At 48.1% G+C, this 15,681-nt stretch overlaps 4 protein-coding genes across 4 annotated transcripts; 2 read left to right on the forward strand and 2 right to left on the reverse strand.

The window, feature by feature from the left end:
• Positions 1 to 503: 503 nt before the first annotated feature.
• On the forward strand, positions 504 to 6,145 carry TRUGW13939_09429 (uncharacterized protein; the record flags this gene model as incomplete). Its single annotated transcript, XM_035492551.1, has 4 exons — positions 504 to 571; positions 619 to 1,570; positions 1,622 to 4,732; positions 4,787 to 6,145. 4 exons carry the CDS (start codon positions 504 to 506, stop codon positions 6,143 to 6,145), a joined length of 5,490 nt encoding a protein of 1,829 aa, XP_035348444.1.
• Positions 6,146 to 9,047: 2,902 nt separating this feature from the next.
• TRUGW13939_09430 (uncharacterized protein) lies at positions 9,048 to 10,272 on the forward strand (the record flags this gene model as incomplete). The annotated part of the gene is made up of 4 exons (XM_035492552.1): positions 9,048 to 9,165; positions 9,220 to 9,562; positions 9,620 to 10,176; positions 10,229 to 10,272. The coding sequence occupies 4 exons, from the start codon at positions 9,048 to 9,050 to the stop codon at positions 10,270 to 10,272; spliced, it is 1,062 nt and encodes a 353-aa protein (XP_035348445.1).
• Positions 10,273 to 10,787: 515 nt separating this feature from the next.
• Positions 10,788 to 11,922, reverse strand: TRUGW13939_09431 (uncharacterized protein; the record flags this gene model as incomplete). The annotated part of the gene is made up of 2 exons (XM_035492553.1): positions 10,788 to 11,624; positions 11,707 to 11,922. 2 exons carry the CDS (start codon positions 11,920 to 11,922, stop codon positions 10,788 to 10,790), a joined length of 1,053 nt encoding a protein of 350 aa, XP_035348446.1.
• A 760-nt stretch (positions 11,923 to 12,682) lies between these two features.
• TRUGW13939_09432 (uncharacterized protein) lies at positions 12,683 to 13,324 on the reverse strand (the record flags this gene model as incomplete). Its single annotated transcript, XM_035492554.1, has 1 exon — positions 12,683 to 13,324. The coding sequence occupies one exon, from the start codon at positions 13,322 to 13,324 to the stop codon at positions 12,683 to 12,685; it is 642 nt and encodes a 213-aa protein (XP_035348447.1).
• Between the last annotated feature and the right edge of the window lie 2,357 nt (positions 13,325 to 15,681).

Here is a 15,681-nt window from a genome sequence, read left to right on the forward strand (position 1 = left end):
CAGTAGGTTGGACAGCGAGGAATAATAAAAGGAACGTGGCCAAGGCGGTTGACTGCAGGCGCAACGAGGTGGTGAGTCAGAGGAATGCGGTGAGGGGCAACGGACGTATAAAACAGCTATCGCAGATGTTGCTGAGCAACACACATGGAACAAAAAGGTGAGGAGATGTTCAGCACTCGGATTCACCAGCAAACCGTTGTCAGGAAGTAACCATAGACCAGAAAATCGTCCGAACAACGAACCATGACTGAAATCTGTCGGCGCTCTTCGTCGATGTCGAAAAGCCGAATGGCCCGTGCGGCCACTAGTCCCATATGGGATTGTCGTGGTCCGCTTTGAAACTTGCAGGCGCAAGCTCCAAGTCTTCTTTGAGCTATCAACAGAGCTCCCACCGTCAAACCATCTCTACCAAATTCTCAGCGGAGGGCTTCATAGGCACTGCCACCTCCGCTTCGCTTTCACAATCTCAGTGAGGCCCGGATAATGAGATAGCTGCGCCTGTAATGGCTCCGGTCCCGGAAGCCTACTTCGCGTCCCTGGACAAATGTTTTTCTGGGGACGCTCAGCTTCTGTATGGAAGAATCACGCCCCAGATTGAGATTGTGCTAACGTCACTAGGTCTTGGAAAGAACTTTTTCTTTCTCTTTGCGAATCAGCCAGCGAGGCAACTGTTTCCAAAAGCGTTGCGGCTTTTCTGTCGCAGCCAGAGAGCACTCGACTACTTACAAACTGTCTGGCGCCGTTCGAGCCACCGTCTGCGAAATCGAAATCTGAATTCGACTCCAAAACTGCAGCAATCCATGTCGATGCATCCCCTCAAGCTTCTTATAAAATCGACGAAATCAAATCCGACGCGCTATGGCTGAGTCAAAAGGCGGGGATAGATGAGGTATCGGCCCTTCGAATTACCGTTCTGGAATGGCAAGATAGGCCCAAATCTCGCTTAGTCGGCAGGTTCTCTGAGGAAGAGGCGACGAGCCTACAAGATGCGACCAGCGTGGATAATTTCCGGGTGTCCTTGGCTGGTCCCCAACTGAAGGAAGTACTCAGGCGGGTCAATGGAGGCTCAGATGCCGGATTCTCGACCGAAAAATCAAGACGGAAACGGCTACAAAACATTTACCTGGATGAACGGAGTCATATTCTCAAAACGTCTCGAAAACTATTGGGGCTTTCGCTGCATGATACAGTCCCAGCCGATGCCGGTGTGGTTCCGCGTCCAGACACTCTTCCTGGCGCGGCGGTAAATGATAAACTATCGAGTCTCGGAGAGCAACTATTCGATGGCAAGAAGGGTGAAGCTGAGAGTAGTCGCTTCTTGCTAGGTGCAATCAAGGGTATCCAGAAACGCTTGGCCGATTTTCAATCCGAAGGCGGCTGGCTGTCGATTTCCGAGAGCGACATGGAGACTGACGCCTCATGGAGAACAACACTCATTGACGAGACTGTGCACACGATACAAATAATTCTATTGCATGTTCAATCTCTACGTACCATTCCCAGCGGTGACGTGGTTCTAGCTTGGCTAAAACTCATGGTAGAATTCAATTTCATGGAACCCATCACCCCAGTAAGTACAATTAGGACATCTGATCATTATTTGCTCTAACACTGTGTTTAGCCATGCGAAGACCCGTTGGTCCTCAGATTATCTTTGCAAGTCCTAGCATCTGCAACAACTCTTGCTTTGCTGAAGCTCCCCGATTCTTTGGAACTAGTGATGAAAAACTCTCGTCTCTCTCAAGCCGATGCCCTGTCTCACTCTAAACCGTATTTTCTTTCTCGTCAACACATTACAGAGATAAACGAGATTTTCCTGAACACAGTCAACGCGGGGATTTTGAGCGCCAGCCCTGCAGCCTTCGCATGGGGAGCTGTTCTATTAACGATGCGAGACATAGCTCATACGGCGAAAAACTCGCGAGAAATGGAACTGTTAAAGACTGCAGTTGATTCTTTTCAATCAAATACCCCTGCGGCATCTCCGATTCGTACCTCTGAACAAACATTTTATGAGGAACTGATAGATGTCGTCCGGGTTCCTGCTTACGGGGATAATTTTGTGGATATTTTGACTATCGGCTCTGCTGAAAATGGCCAACTATTCAACGTCGTCACTAACATTGCCTCCACTGTGGGCACATTGTCAGCTATCGATGATGCCGTGACCGCTTTCTGGATTCGCGGCTCATTGCTGGGCATTCTGCAAGTGAGTGTGCATATAATGGATTATTCCCCGGAGATTTTGACCGCCACGCTATCGATTTTGGAGGGCTCTCCTGATGATGTTCGGGGCCATGACGACTCGGCTCCCGTTCCTAGTGATCCGCGATACGTGTTCTTGAACGATGAAATACTCATGGAAAGGATATTCTACGTTTCTCGCTCTCGGTTTCCATATGAATCTATTCCGTTCCTTCGCCTGTGTCGGGCATTGATTGGTAAAGATGGGATCGATAGCCATGGTGCTGCTTTTGTTCGAAATCAGCTGGAGTCCATGGAAACATTTACTCAGGTGGTTCCTTTAGACTTCCAGGGCTATGAAACGATACGCGAAGACGAAAATGCCAACTTTGTGTCTCTTGTGCAACCAATATCCATGTTGGCATCCCAACCGAGGAAGTCCAAAGGAAACACTCAGGCGGAAGCTGCTCTTGTTGCCACAGGCTCATCGCAGCTTCAGCCAGCGACAACTGGTCAGGTTGTTTCTGAATCGAAACCTGCTGTTGTAATGTGGTACCATGGGTATTCGTGCATTAGCTTTCTTGGTAGTTGGCTGGAGGCGTGGTCAACCAATGGCGGAGATGTACCTGGCACGGACGAGGAGACTATCGCCGAGATTATATCGCTACTCACCGACCTTCTGGCTGCCTTCCGTGGAGCCGATTCACAAGATGACGACTCTGGGCCGAGAAAGATTCTGGAAATCGCAAGCGAGGGTTTGAGCAACTGCAGCGATATCGTGTCTGTGATATATGATATCCTGGAACGGAATTTGCAGGATTCTGGAGGGCCCTCAGGCATTCGCGGCTCAGTAGAGCTAGTTGTTGCCTGCGTGCGATTCGTTCGTGTCCTTGTCCCTATTCTCCCAAATCGGATATGGCCATTTTTGTCTCGAACCAGCATGTTAGATACCAATGGCCAGGGAGGTCGTTGGTCCGCCATTGTTTCCGCCGCTGAAGTGACTTCTGGGGACTATCCATTTCTCCTCAGTTTTGTCGAACTCTTCGAGGCTGTGATAGAGGATGCCATTTCAAATTCCGCGGTGCGAAAAGTGACATCTCGTGAAATTTCCAGAGCGGGCGATTTCTCTGAGAGGAGTGCGGGTGTTCCGTCTCATATCATCAGCAAAGTACTGTCCAGTTTTGTGCGCTCAATGGTTGGGGTGTACAACAGCACTGGAAACTGGCGATTCAAGCAAGTGGAGCGCAAGCTGCAAATTGAGACTTTATTGGCCAAAAACTTGGAGAAAGTAATTTACTACACTTACGGAATTGATGGTACGGAAAATGGCCAATCAAAGATTTCCGGAGTCTTCTACGAACCCGCTACCTACATTCTCGACGTTTTACGACCGCAGTCGAACGACGAACTACCCTTCAACCCCGTCCTACGTATCATCATTGACGGGCTTCAAACACCGTCGACCACCATTTATCTCCGTCAAAGCCGGCTAATCGAGGGGCAGCTGATTGCTACGTTGAATTTGGCCATCAAATTAACCCAGACAGCGCATTTACTTCAATCCCCTTCTTCCTTGCTTGAAGACCAGCTATTCAAAGCATCTTCTGTTTTGGTAAAGTTATATAGCTCTCACCATCGGTACCGACTACCAGTTGCCATCCTGCTGGAGTTGTTAATATCAAAGGCAGCAGCAGATTCTGAAAACGAACCACCATCACTTGTTGGCCACCTGGGATCTGAATCGACGTGCCTGTTTCTCGATGTACTCGGCCAGTTCGATAACCCTTTGAGCGACAAAACACTATTTGTTTCTATATGGCGCCTTCTGTCTGCCTTTGTTAGTAAACGGCAGCAATGGCTTGCTATTTACCTTCTGACAGGAAGCTCGCCTCGGGATTCGTTAAAACTAAGTACATCTAGCGAAAAGGCCCCGAGGATGAGAAGTACCCCTTTCCTCAAGACAGCACTTGACACTTTGGAAAATATCGACCAGATTGATCCCTCAGTCTCTTTGGCCCTCCTTGAGTTTATTTCGTGCTCACAAGAACACTGGCCGTGGGCCACCGTTCAACTGGGCAACCACACGAACTTTTTCAGCTCGGTCATCAACCATGTTGCACACTTGAAACTTGAAAAACAGCCAATAACAAACCAAATAAGTTTAACGCAGATTGCTGCTATAACCGCCAATCTCTGTGCCATCTACCTGCATTCGGCAAAGGAGGCTAGAGATCAAACGTTTACCAAAATGCTGATACCGTTGGTTTTTTGGTACGCTGAAAACGCTGTGGATGTGTCGAGCTATAACGCATCACTCCATGCCAACTTGAAGAAGAACTTTGAGATGAAATACAGCGGATGTCGCCTTCCACAATTCAAACGAACAAGCCTAGAGTCACGGCCACTAGGAAGGGACTACTACTATGACCTGTCTCTTTCTGACAAAGTTCTATCATTCGGCTTTTCTTGGAGGGGAAAGAAGGGTCAGGGATTTGCTGACGAATTTGAACGAGCAAATCTTAACCTGTCGCTCGTGGAGGCGCAAGTGGTAAGTGACGATCATATTTGGAAGTTGGACGTAAAATACTAACGATGAAATTAGAATCTCTTTAATAGCTGGAAATTCTTTGCCATTGAGCATTCCACGGATTTCACGCCAGATAAGGAAATCCAGAAATCCATGGCTCTAGTTGTGCGAAATTGTTTACTTGCAAACACACGTCCTACGCCTGAGGAGCCTATTTTTACCAAGTTACAGCAATCTCGGATTGATTTTGCGCTGTCAATGCTTCAGAAACTAGTTGAAGTCGGCGCAGAGGGCCCGGAACTACTCGCGTTGCTATCTGTTGTTTGGGACACCATGCGCGCTCGTGGTACTACGTATGAGAATGCGTTGATTCATGACGATACCGAATACTACCGCAGCCTCCTGAATGTCCTTTTCCTTGCTCTACAATTCCATGTCTCCCGGTCGGCTCGACCAGAGCCTATCGAGAAGAAACCTGATATCTCACCAGACTTGTCGATTGTGTTGGAAGTAATCAAAGTGGTGATAGCCCAAGGCTTCCGGTCTCTTACGACATATCTGCACGATGAGCCGCAACGATGCTCACCGAAAGATTTTGCCATCATTACGGCTATCCTCCAAACTGCGTTGCGAGTGAAGCATGTCGAACGACTTTACGAGCAACTTGTCTTCCACATCGAAGACAACGATACAGCGCGATATGCCACGACTTTGTTCTCGTGGGCGGACCAATTGACCGTTGAAGGTGATCCGGTCTACGGAGAGCTGAGCGTTATCTTCCTGGTGGAGCTGTCAGCCATCCCAATGCTGGCCGAGTATCTGGCAGTGGAAGCAGTGTTTATGAAACTTTCGACGAGTCGATTGACACGCATTCTCCGCCAGGGCAAAGGGTTCGGGCCATTTGAATCCGTACCGCGGCTGTATGCAATCTGGACTGAGGGGATGCTACCATTGTGTCTCAATTTGCTATTCCACGTCACGCGCGCGGCGCCGGAAGTGGCAGCGTTTTTGAATCAATTTGAGGGACGTTTAGTTGGCGCGGCAGAATTGTTTTCGAATGTCCATGCCACGGCGGCCAATCCGCAGACTCAGAGGAGGATATGTCTGTCCATGGCATCAGAGGCATACTCGCTAGCCCTTGTTTCGTTTATCCTCGAACAATATCGGGCGGCGGGTCCGAGTGCCGGTGTCGATAGCCAGGCGATCCAGGAGCTCAAGTGGGACAAGTCCCAACTCAAGGAGGACATTGAGGAACTTCTCAGTCGCCGAACGAATCTTCGAGCGCGCATCGTCGCCACCAGCGAGAAGGAGCTGGAGCTCGCCCGTCAGAAGCCTCTTGATGCAGCGTCCGGAGCGGAGAATCGGCTTGAAGAAAAGATTACGAAGGACTTGACGGCGGCACTGATCTGTCTGTCTGGAGGGGAGGAGGCATGATTTTCCTTTTTTTAAAAACAATGGGCAAGCGGGGTGCGTAGTTTTTTGGCAAGATGTATGGCCTTTTTTTAATGGAAATAGGGTTGGCTCAGACGTTGGTTGTTGGTTGATGCTTGTTTACAGACAAAAGTGGAAAGAAATTTATGTACTTATCTACGTGAATGAATTGATAGTGGTTGTTTTTATCGATTGATAATCAATTCAACAGGTAGGAGGTACCAAAGACGATTAGGTTTATTCAATGACAAACATGGGAAATCCGATAGAACAATACCGATTTCTATATGTACATCAATTGATGACTACTCATGTAGTTGACGTGGTCATTATAATTAACTACTACCATAAGCAAGCCAAACCCAAAAACTTTATTATTATTCAAACGCGACCTGTAGATCAAATTTTAAAAGTGAACCCAAGAGTTAATTAGTATAATCCTCCTAGCCCCCAAACATTTCCCCCCTGACTCAGCCGCGCCACCAACATCCAGTGTCATGCATGACAGCAGGGTGAACAAAAAAAAAAAAAAAAAAAAAAATAGAATTTATTTAGGGTGGGCTGCGGGTCTGCAAGAAAAGCAATAGTGTTTGACGCTAGAAGCAGCGGAGATTTCTCAAGAATGAGCCACTGCTGCTTTAAGCCTTTAACGGAGTGTTCCGTAATGTATGTTGCCAATGTGGGAAATAAAAGTACACGTAGATAGGCCCCCAACGGGCGCTATCGATTGATAGTGTGGTTTATCGACGGGGTATCTACATAGGCGCTATGCAGGAAATGACAGTGAACCCCATTATTATTATTATTGTAGAGGCCTTGACCCCTGGGGAGTTGATGGTTTTTTTTTTTGTTCTATCTATACATGATACAAGGTCTACGGAGTACGGCGTGCCAGCGGTGACAAAGAGGAATGCGTGGAGATGGGTAAAATCTTGTCTATTTAATGGTAATATTTTTCTGGTCTGATAGTAGATACCACCTCACTTGTTCTATTTGATCTATTTAGATTCCATGGATTGCTTTGGTTGGTCCGGCATATGCACGTCTAAACGGTTTTTGAGAACATTCTCTGCTCCACAGCAGGCACGTTGATAATGAACGTGATGGTGTTAGGGTTACCTTTGCCCGATGATTGCAGATGTCGGTGAGGATACCAAAATTCATAATCAATTAATGAATAATTATATTTTTAAGAGGTGTTCCGCACCGAAGACTGGGAGGGAACGACAAAATAAGGTGATCTTCAAATTTCCTATTTCGGAAAGGGAAATGTGGAGGAGGTACGGCGCCAATAATAATACTAGTACTACTCCGTAACTGTCTTTGAATATGGGGATCAAACCTTTGATTATTATTGTGCATGAATGGTCGGTATGGAGTAGTTTAAACTGAATAGTATTACTACGAGAATAATAGTAGGCTTTCAATCTGATACATCGTGTTATTGACTCTTCACAACAATGGCATAAAACGTGCTATTGTCATGAAGAAGTGGCAAATTGTGGGGCCACCCTTCAAGTCGGCCAACCAGGGTGGACAAGGGAAGTGAGCCCGCAGCTTTGATGTCATGCGGCAAAACTGTGTACGTACGTATTTTTATCAAATTATGCCTGATGCAGCTATTGAAACTTGACACGGGAGAGAGAGCAGAAAAGGCCGCGGGCTAACGAAGCGTTCGTCTGATGGGGGCCGCACACTAGCTTGGCACGCTAGCCCCTTATAGCATAGTGCTTATGCGGGCCAATCACACCCGTGGCAGTGGAGACCGGGACCCGCTCGCCCCTTAAGGGCTCGAGCCAGTAGTGTCTGTAGTTGTACTCCGTACTCCGTACTAACAATCATACGCAGTAAGCATAATAATCCATGATTGTTGTGAATAATCATGTTACGCATGACAATAATGGTTGTCTTGGTCGGAGACGGACTGACCAGCCATTCTTCCGAGTCAAGTGGAAAGGGTTACATGGTCGTAGTACACATACGCTCCCGGCGAGGACACAGAAGGACGACAGTGGCATACATATAATAATAATAACAATAGTAATAACAGCAAGACAAAGCATGCTTCAAGTACTTAACTAGTAAATATCTGCTCATAAAAGCTGAAGTTGTATAGTAGTTATACAGCGTAGTAACTATGTAGCCCCCCCTGGCTGTCCTAAAGCCTAGCGCGGCCCAAGCAGCCAATGGCGGGCGGCTTCATTTCCCTAGGCGGCGGCGCTCTCCTCCTCTCCTTCCCTCCTCCTCGCCCTCGCTCGCTCTCTGTCTCTACAACCTCGCCTTTTCCCTCTCCCCACGCCGTCCAGTCGTTCGCCATTCGGGGCTTCCTCTCTTCGCTTCTGTCGCGTCGCCGTCCTTGTTCCCCCCCTCCGAATTGCTGTCCATTACGTCGTCGACTTGTCGCTGCCATCGCTTGCCGTTCAAGTCCGCCAGCCATTCGATTCTGTCAGGGGGGCTAATTATTCTTATTAATCAATTCACACCTCTGCGACTCCGAATTTCCCCCCCCCTCATCTGTATCCAACCCGCTGCAGAAAACAGGATTGTAAGTGCGATCCGTCTACGCTCTTTCATTTCCCTACGCTTTTTTTCGGTCTACCTTGGGTTTTCTGTGTTCTACTTGTTCGAGAACGGCCCATCGTCCAGGGGGTTGCGAGGGAAAAAGGCCTCGTATCACCATAAGCCGCAAGCTTTTATCGCTGGCCTTTTCCACCACCACGCGCCCGAGAAAGAACCAAAATCATGCCCAATTCCTGTTTCCACGGGTATATCCGCGCATGAATCATGATTTCAGATGAATTGATGGGGACAACCAACGCTAACCGCATGCAGTTCTGCCTAGTCTGATTGTTATACATTTCACAACTCGAGGTTATATTCACGAATTCAACGAAACACCGCCAACATGGGTTGCGGAATGAGTACCGAAGATAAGGAGGGCAAGGCCCGCAACGAGGAGATCGAGAACCAGCTGAAGCATGACAAGATGATGCAACGCAATGAAATCAAGATGTTGCTGCTCGGTGAGTTTTCTTTTTGTTATCATGTCTTGATACTGTGCTAACCATCGATTGCAGGTGCTGGAGAGTCGGGTAAATCCACAATTCTCAAGCAGATGAAACTCATCAACGAAGGCGGCTACTCCCGCGATGAGCGAGAATCATTCAAGGAAATCATCTACAGCAATACCGTCCAGTCAATGCGTGTCATCCTCGAAGCCATGGAGTCGCTCGAGCTTCCTCTCGAAGACCCACGTGCCGAGTACCACGTGCAGACCATCTTTATGCAACCCGCCCAGATCGAAGGCGACAGCCTGCCTCCGGAGGTTGGCAGCGCTATCCAGGCCTTGTGGCGCGATGCTGGTGTCCAGGAGTGTTTCCGCCGCTCTCGTGAATACCAGCTCAATGATTCCGCTAAATAGTATGTTCTTTTTCTTCTTCCTCTTCCTCTCTGCACAGATCTAACAGACTTGCTTAGCTACTTTGACTCGGTTGAGCGTATCGCCCAGCCCGACTACATGCCCAGCGACCAGGATGTGCTCCGCTCGCGTGTCAAGACCACCGGTATCACTGAGACTACCTTTATTATTGGCGACTTGACCTACCGTATGTTCGACGTCGGTGGACAACGTTCCGAACGTAAGAAGTGGATCCACTGTTTCGAGAACGTGACCACCATCCTCTTCTTGGTCGCCATTTCAGAATATGACCAACTTCTGTTTGAAGATGAGACGGTGAACCGTATGCAGGAGGCCTTGACTCTGTTCGACTCCATCTGCAACTCGCGCTGGTTCATTAAGACGTCGATCATTCTGTTCCTCAACAAGATTGACCGCTTCAAGGAGAAGCTTCCCGTGAGCCCGATGAAGAACTACTTCCCCGACTACGAAGGGGGATCCGACTACGCCGCTGCTTGCGATTATATCCTGAACCGCTTCGTCTCGCTCAACCAAGCCGAGCAGAAGCAGATCTACACACACTTTACGTGCGCCACAGACACAACCCAGATCCGATTCGTTATGGCTGCTGTCAACGGTATGTGATTTCTTTTTTCTTGCTTTCTTGACTATATACTAATTCATCATAGATATCATCATCCAAGAGAACCTTCGTCTGTGCGGTCTCATTTAATGAACAGACGACTCCTTTGTCAACGTCGAATGCTTTAGATTATTGTCTACACGAGATTAATCATTTGCCGTGGATTTTTCTTTTTGATTTTGGATTTTCAATACCACATCGGTTTCTTGTTTCTTTTTTCTTTTTACAATTTGTATTCCGTCATCAAAATCTGGCGTTGAGACATACTTTTGAGCTTGTTCGTTTACACTTTTTACCCTGAGCTTCTCGGCTTCTTCTGTAATTTTTCACCCGTCTTTTTTTCCAAATATTTCTGTTTCCATCCACAATGTCACCTGGGTGTACACAATTGTTTTTTTGACGTCTCTTAAAAACTCTCCTTTTTTCCTTCGCTTTGTGCGGAAGTATCCCAATTGCCGCATACCACCGTGTGTAATTAACATTTACATGCGCTGGGTGATTGATTCAGTTGGGCGATGGCATGACACGTATGCATAAGAAGAAATGACATCATATTGTATTATTTCGTACATACATGTAGCATTCATTGTAGAACAATCGTGGAATTAAAAGCGCAACTTGGGTCCCAGATAGACAATCGCAATTGCAACCAGCCACAACCCAAAAATCCACGCATACATCAACATACGTCCCAACCATCCCCTACCTTCACTCATACGCCTCAACACGCCCATCCGTTGACCCGCTGTCCCTAAACCCGTCACATTTCGATCGAGCCCTTCGACGGCTCTGTCCAGGATGGACTTTTCGTTTTCGAGAGAGGATTGAAAGGCCTGGGAGGATGTTTTGAGTTGGCTGGCCAGGTTGATGAGGCTGTCTGTGAGGGATTCTTGTTCGGCGCGGTGCGTGGAGAGTGTTGTTTCGGTGGTTGCTGAAGTTGTTGTAGCTGTGGTGGCGGTGGTCGGCGAGGGTTTGAAGCCGGTGGTGGTGGTGGTGGTGGTGGTAGAAGAAGGATAGAGGGAGGATGATTGTGCTGGAGTTGTAGACGATTCTGCGATTGACGTGGAAGAAATATCTGGCCGTCGCTGTCGTAATGTCGAGCTTACTGCTGCTGCTGCTGCTGCTGTTTCTGCTTCTGCTTCTGCGTCTGCTTCATCTTTGCCAGCTTGTTCTGTACCCCTTTCCTCATCTTCCAGTTTTTCCTCTTTTTCCTCTACAGGTTCCACCCCCGCGAGCAAATCTTCCCCTTCTCCTTCCTCTTCATCCTGCTCCTCCAAGTTATAATCCTCGGTCTTGATCTCATCAAACCGCTCTCTCAACCTCGCCAGTCGCGCACGCTTATTTGCCAAATCGGTCGTTCGCTGATGTCGTGTTTCCGGGGATTTTATGGATGGTAGCGAGCGTTCAATTTTTGTGAATAGTGTATTCGCATACTCGACATTCTGTCCAAAAAAAAAAAAAAAACGTCATTAGATTAACCACAACGAAATGTGTAAACGAACAGAAGGGGAGAAAAAAGCGTACAGCGCCAACTCGCGTACGATGCAAATGCGACTGTTGAACAAGTCTCAAATCCAACGCGGACGAGAAAATGTTGTGCTCAAGACGAGAAAGGAGGTTGTTCAGGTTGACAATGTCGACGGTGTAAGTTGTTGTTGTGGCATCATCATCGACAGGACTGGACATTGCTCGTGTTGTTGTCGGTGGTGGTAGCGGTCTTGTTGCTACAGCTGCTGCCATGTTTGTATTTTTTTAAAAATTCCTTTCGATGTGTATTATTTCATTCTTTTCTGTTGTTTCGCAAGAAGAGGAACAAAAGGTACGTAACTTACGTATACAGATGTCATCTCCGCGGCTTAGCAGAATCCAAGGTCCTCCGCCCCATAACTCTCAGCCAATAAGAATCCTCGCCTATCGTTCAGTGAGAGTAAACGCCTCCAAGTTTGTCTTGAAAAAGGGAAAATGTACAATTATACTGCCTCTAATTTTTCTGCAAAATTCGACTCTAATGGTAAATAAACTATCAGTCCGGTTCATATTATTTCTCCGAACAACCCCGAAAAAAAAAAAAAGGCTTACATATAACGTAGTACACACGCAGGGACGGGAAAGAAAAGAAAAAAAAAGCAAAAAAAAAGAAAATATCTCCGGACTTTTAAAGAAGTTAAACAAAATGCTTTCCGAGTTTCCCGCTTTTCTAGGAAGATCGACAATTGGCCTTCTGCAGGTCGGTGCTGTAATCGTTAAACGTGACTGGCTTGGTTTAACAGGCTCGCATGAGACTACGAGGGGGACCGTCGGTTTCTTTTGTCCCGTAGATAATTAATTGCATTAGTCCATGCACATGCAAGTTCGTGCAATCCTCAAGAATAAACATTAAATTCCAAAAAACAAAAAGACAGAAAAATCAGATCATCCACCCAGTATCTATGACATGGTAGAGGACATTAAAAATGCAAAAGGTGTCGTAAATCATCAACTTGTCATAAAAAGTAGGGTTTTATCTGTATTCAACAACCCGTCGTTTCCATGTCTTTCCCTGGTCCTCTTCGCTTCTCCGAAATAGCTGCAGGGACTCGCTGTACTTTCGCACTGGGTCGTCATTTGTATTATCATCATGTTCATCGCACCGGCGCAGTACCAGGGGGGAGATAGTGTCGGTTCCTTCTGAGAAAATCGAGGCGTATGGAGAAGGTGGGATATGCTGCGGCGGCTGGTTATATTCGTCTGCTGACATTTTCGGCGATGATGATGTCGAGGTGGGTGTGCTCTGATTTGGCTCTTGTTGTAGCCTTGCAGACGCCGAAGCCGTTGGTGGGCTTATGTTTTCCTGGTCAAACGATTCGCCTGTGGCGCCGGTGCCCGAATCCGATTGGAGAGATTCCTCGCGTGTTGCTGAGATCCGTGGTGGTGTTGCTACTATTTGCTGCTGCAATTGCTGTCTCGCTAACGATGCAAGAGACCCACTATTCGGCACAGGGGATGAGCCTGAAGACAGCGGATGCAGCAAGTCATATGCGGATGTTGCGGGTCCTAAATTTGGTGTTTGCACAGCTCCTGCGTCTGCATCTGTGTCTTCCCTTTGCGCATCACCGGCGCGCCGCCGTCGTGAAGATGTCGAAGATGTCGAAGAATCGCCCATGGTGTGGTTTGTATTGAAGAATAGTAAATTATGCGTTTGCTATTATATTTAGGATCTGATGGAGAACGTGTTAGTAATACGAATGAAAGAGGTTGAATTTGGAAATGGACAATATCACACACCCTGGAAGAAATATAGAGCTCATTTCGATGAGCCTGCCATCCAAATGCTTGCTGCTATCTAGCAAGTACGAGCAAGACACGTCATATGCATTGTTATGAGACAGGCCGGTTTGTTCGAAGGACAGTTCTTGAAGCTTGAAAATCTCGAATGTCGGGTTTGAGTAGAAACACTTCCACGGTCTCCGGGCTAGACCTAGTAATCGGTAATCGGCGAGAACGACTGGAGGACGGACGAAAAAAGAAAGGCAAAGGGATAGCCAAGCGATGGTAGTCTCGTCACGATATGAGTCGGAGTTTCCAAAACAATATGTCCACTTGTATGTCCACTTATATGTCCACTGAATACAACCAGACCCAATTAGTCTCTTCCTAGGACGCAGGAATCGCGGCCACCATGTCTTTTACAGCTCCAAGGCAGCGGGGGCACGCTGTGGTTTTAAAGGCCTTCTGGATGACAGAATCACCTGATAAACGCAGTCAGCGGTTTCTGTCTGTTCAGCTATGGCATTGAGCGCCACTGCCGCCTTGAAGGATGATGCTGGGTCCGTGTCCACATGTTGTGCGCATGCATGTCGGTAGATCTCATGTTAAAGTTGGACTAAAACATGAGGTGAACCAGAGAGCCGGAAACAAGGCGAGCAGCAAGAGACGCGGCGAGAGCAGGTGGCGCGGGGTCGCCAGAGCCAGGTTCCGAAAGCGGCAGCTACTGAGAGCTCTGTAAGCCGTAGCCACCCTGCATTGTCATCACCATGCTGCTGAAACAGCAGGGCTCGTCGTCTATTGAGGGGCATGGATAGTGCTGGAGGGCTAGAGCACTCATGGTGGGGGAAGGATTGATCTGGTATGCAGCGCTATAATGTCAGAAAGTATCGTCTCCATCACTTGGCGAGACAAGGTAGCAGACGAAGCGCGGCCAGGGCTAATAGAGCTTCGACCCTTCTATGCTCATTTTGTTAGTGTTTTTCAGCTCAGCCAAAGCCAATTCCAAATCGGCTGCACGCGATCTAGTAGCTGGTCCCACATAGGAGGATCGCCGGTCGTTGAATGGGCTGCGGTGCGTAGTCCTGGGGAAAGCAACGCCAATCAGGAGGCGGAGGGGCTGCCAGGGCTGGCCTGGTTCAGCTGCGCCTGGATGCAGCCAGATCGACACACTCCCCGAAGCGCGCCTGTGGTCTTAATAGTAGTATGTGACTATGTGTGTTCCATGTACCTTGTACACCACAACGAAGTGGGGGAGTCGGGGAGACACGAGGGGACACTAGAGAGAAAGGAGAAAGACTAGAGAGAAAAGACTAAAGACTCGAGAGAGCGGGGCCCGAGAGATCGCAGTCCCGTGACTGGCTGCGCGGGCTGTGGCGCAAGCACTTGTGGCGATCCCCGTCCTCAACTGTGGCGCAGTCCGTCAACGTGCCTTCCTCGCTTGTTTTTATTCTCTCGCTGTCGCCGCTCCAGGTCTTTTTTTTGCTCTCGCAGGCAGCAGAATTATCATACACTCGACTTTGCTCTACACCGGCTCTATTCACTGCTCTCCGTGCTAATCCCGGTCCAGCTACTTTTGGAGCACGCCTGGGCCGAGAACAACGAGGATGGCAAATTCAACATCGCGGCGAAATTTCCACACGTCCTATCGGGCCCGCTGACCTATAGCGAGGAATGTGATTCTCCCGTCCGCCGAATGTTTGCATGGCGCTATAGACTTGCATGGCCTAATAACTTGGTCTTGCTTTTGACCTCTTGACCCGCTGGATGCGCACCAATCCCATATAGAAACAGAGTCTTAACCTCCATATCTGTGGCGTCATGTTGCGACATCAGGGAATCCCGAAAAGGTCCCCGGGAGGACAGAAAGACGCCGAGAAGAGACCGGTCACCTCTGGCATTGAATCCAAGGCGACAGCACATCAGTCGAACCCTCTCCCTTGCGGAGATGCTCTAGATCACCGTCTAGCTGACTAGCATTTAGTGGCGGCACACATACGTCTTGCTTCACATTCCTACACCGAGGTGGCAATATGTCTGACAGCGATCTCGATGGGCGTGCTCGGACGCGAATCTATTTTTACGGTGGAGAAACTGGACTGAGATGGTCGAATTTGATCTCTTTTGTGTTCTCTAGATCGAGAATGAAAGGAATGACATGTCAAACAGCGAAATTAGCAACGCAGGATCAATTTGGGTTTACAGTACTGGATCTATTGCCACTCGGTTAGAAATTTGTTCTAGTGGCGAATGGTT

The sequence above is a fragment of the Talaromyces rugulosus genome, chromosome V (assembly GCF_013368755.1).
Source record: "Talaromyces rugulosus chromosome V, complete sequence".
Taxonomy (NCBI): domain Eukaryota; kingdom Fungi; phylum Ascomycota; class Eurotiomycetes; order Eurotiales; family Trichocomaceae; genus Talaromyces; species Talaromyces rugulosus.